This window comes from Dinoponera quadriceps, unplaced genomic scaffold (genome assembly GCF_001313825.1).
Source record: "Dinoponera quadriceps isolate SergipeBrazil2010 unplaced genomic scaffold, ASM131382v1 scaffold1215, whole genome shotgun sequence".
Lineage (NCBI taxonomy): Eukaryota > Metazoa > Arthropoda > Insecta > Hymenoptera > Formicidae > Dinoponera > Dinoponera quadriceps.
This window is the reverse complement of record NW_014555284.1, coordinates 1-2,226: the sequence shown is the minus strand read 5'-3', so window position 1 is coordinate 2,226 and position 2,226 is coordinate 1. Positions and strand designations below refer to the sequence as shown.

The 2,226-nt window shown below is 37.1% G+C and overlaps 1 protein-coding gene across 1 annotated transcript; it reads right to left on the bottom strand.

The window, feature by feature from the left end:
- Positions 1-849: 849 nt before the first annotated feature.
- Positions 850-2,135, bottom strand: LOC106743769 (fatty acid synthase-like; the record flags this gene model as incomplete). Its single annotated transcript, XM_014617960.1, has 4 exons — positions 850-1,010; positions 1,377-1,467; positions 1,554-1,820; positions 1,968-2,135. Coding segments are annotated over 4 exons (687 nt in total), but the record flags the coding sequence as incomplete, so codon positions are not given.
- Positions 2,136-2,226: the final 91 nt, after the last annotated feature.

The window sequence follows — 2,226 nt, the reverse complement described above, 5'->3', positions numbered from 1 at the left end:
ATCATGGGTGAATCCAGGCGAACCATCAACATCCACTGCAATCGCTTTGGAAAGAAGACAATGCTCTGTGTTTGGTGGGATCAGAAGGGTGTAATTTATTATGAGCTGCTAAAACCTGGTAAAACCGTTTACTCTGATTGCTACCAACAGCAAATGATCGATTTAAATCGAGCATTGCGTGAAAAACAACCGAAATATGGAAAAAGGTAACACAAAGTCATTTTGCTTCATGATAATGCTTCATCACATACAGCAAAACGGGTCAGGGAAACGATCGAGGCGTTCAGTTGGGAAATTCTAACGCATGCGGCTTATTCTCCAGACTTGGCTCCGTCCGATTATCATCTATTCGCATCAATGGGACACGCTCTCGCTGAACAACGCTTCAATTCGTATGAAAATGTACGAAAATGGTTCGATAGCTGGTTCGCTTCAAAAGAAGAAATGTTTTTTTGGCGTGGCATTCATAAACTGCCGGAGAGGTGGGAAAAATTTATAAATAGCATTGGACATTATTTCGAATATAATATTTTTTATTATTTTCAAACAACAGACGTGTAATTTTTACAAAAAATTTCCAGTTTCATACTTCTACACCTGGTACACGTTGTTGGGGCTTCGATTTTTGGCTCTAGCAGCTTAAAAATCTTTCCGCAACCTTCAAATCCCGACAATAAAAATATCTCGCTTTTAGTTTTATAGCCCTTCGTCGGCAGATTCATATAAACTTTGGTTCTTAAGTCATCTCTTCCTAACACACAAGCGAATAATTTTAAGCCATTCAAATCGTTTGCATCCGAAGCATTATCAGAACGCCGTTTCTCATTTCGTTCTTCTTCGTCAAATATTTCAGCAAACAGTCTCACAAAACAGATTACGAATATCCTGAGAAGTGAAGAAGACATCATACTCTCGTTCCAAGGTTTGTTTAATTTCCATTGCCATCATTAAATCCATCCCCAGTTCAGACAAACATGTATAACTAGATACAATTTTCATATCTTTCAAACCTGTATAAACAAATATTCAAAATTTTTGCCCGCTTTGTCGAATTTCTTTTTGAAAGGGGATACCAAAGATGATGACAAAATGTTTAAGTAACATAACATTTTGAAAATCATTCTACGTTATCTACTCTTATCAAGTTTGTCATCCATTAATAGAATGAAGTTAATATTGCATTTATAGCAGCGTTCATCACGCTCAATCACAGCTGGAAGCGATAAGCAGCTTACGTTTAAATATCTGAGTAATATTTTCATATCTTTCCGCAAAAAGTCGCAGATAATTTAATTTTAATTAAATAAGTTTTTTTTGTGAAACTATTTTTACTTATGTATGCCGATTTTATTATTAATATTACTGATTATAGTTACCCATAATTTTAGCCACAGTATCAACAATACTAATCGTGCTGATGTCCAAGCGCTTCTCAGCTACAACCTTACTCGCCACTACGGACAGTTTCTGCATTAGAAATTCCAAACTTTACGATACAGGATTTTATTTTTTGCTGCAATGTACCGCCGATGACCATCTTGTCGTTGTCTTACATATCGGCAACAATACCGACATCGCCAATTGCGCCCCACTGAATTGTTGAGCCTTTCAAGCCTTCCTGTGATCTCCTCTAGCAGATTCTTTCCATGATATGCCGTACCGTAATTGCTCTGTTCAGCGTTGCCTCTACGGCACGATACAGAAGAAAAGATGACGAAATGTCGTAATTGTGAATAGATTTTTATTGATAATTGCTCTAAGTTCTTCGTAGCCCATGCTTTCTTCTTGAAAGGTTCCTGGAAGGTCTCTATCGTGTGATTCTAACAAATTTTGTCGTTTCATACTACAGCAAGATTGAATATGGCGTCTACCGGCGCAAGGTCCTCTGCTGCTCTCAAAATATATNTCTATCGCCTAATCCTCATATGCTGGTAACCGTTTTTTATTCCAGCGCGTGAGATTAATACGAGGTTCTTGGCTTCTTGCGTGACCAACCAGTCTACTACTTCCAAACCGAAATCACCCAATCCTCCTAAGATAACATACGTTCTATTCGATGAACAGTAGTAACGCGGTAAAGCAAGAATAGGTACATCTAAATATTTTTCCTCTTTTTCTTGTACTTTTATAATTATCTGAAAATGCAATGTAAAGTCATAAATTAATCTGTTAATATGTGATCGATCATATGTGAGATCGATAGTTATATCTGTCAGGCAACTTACC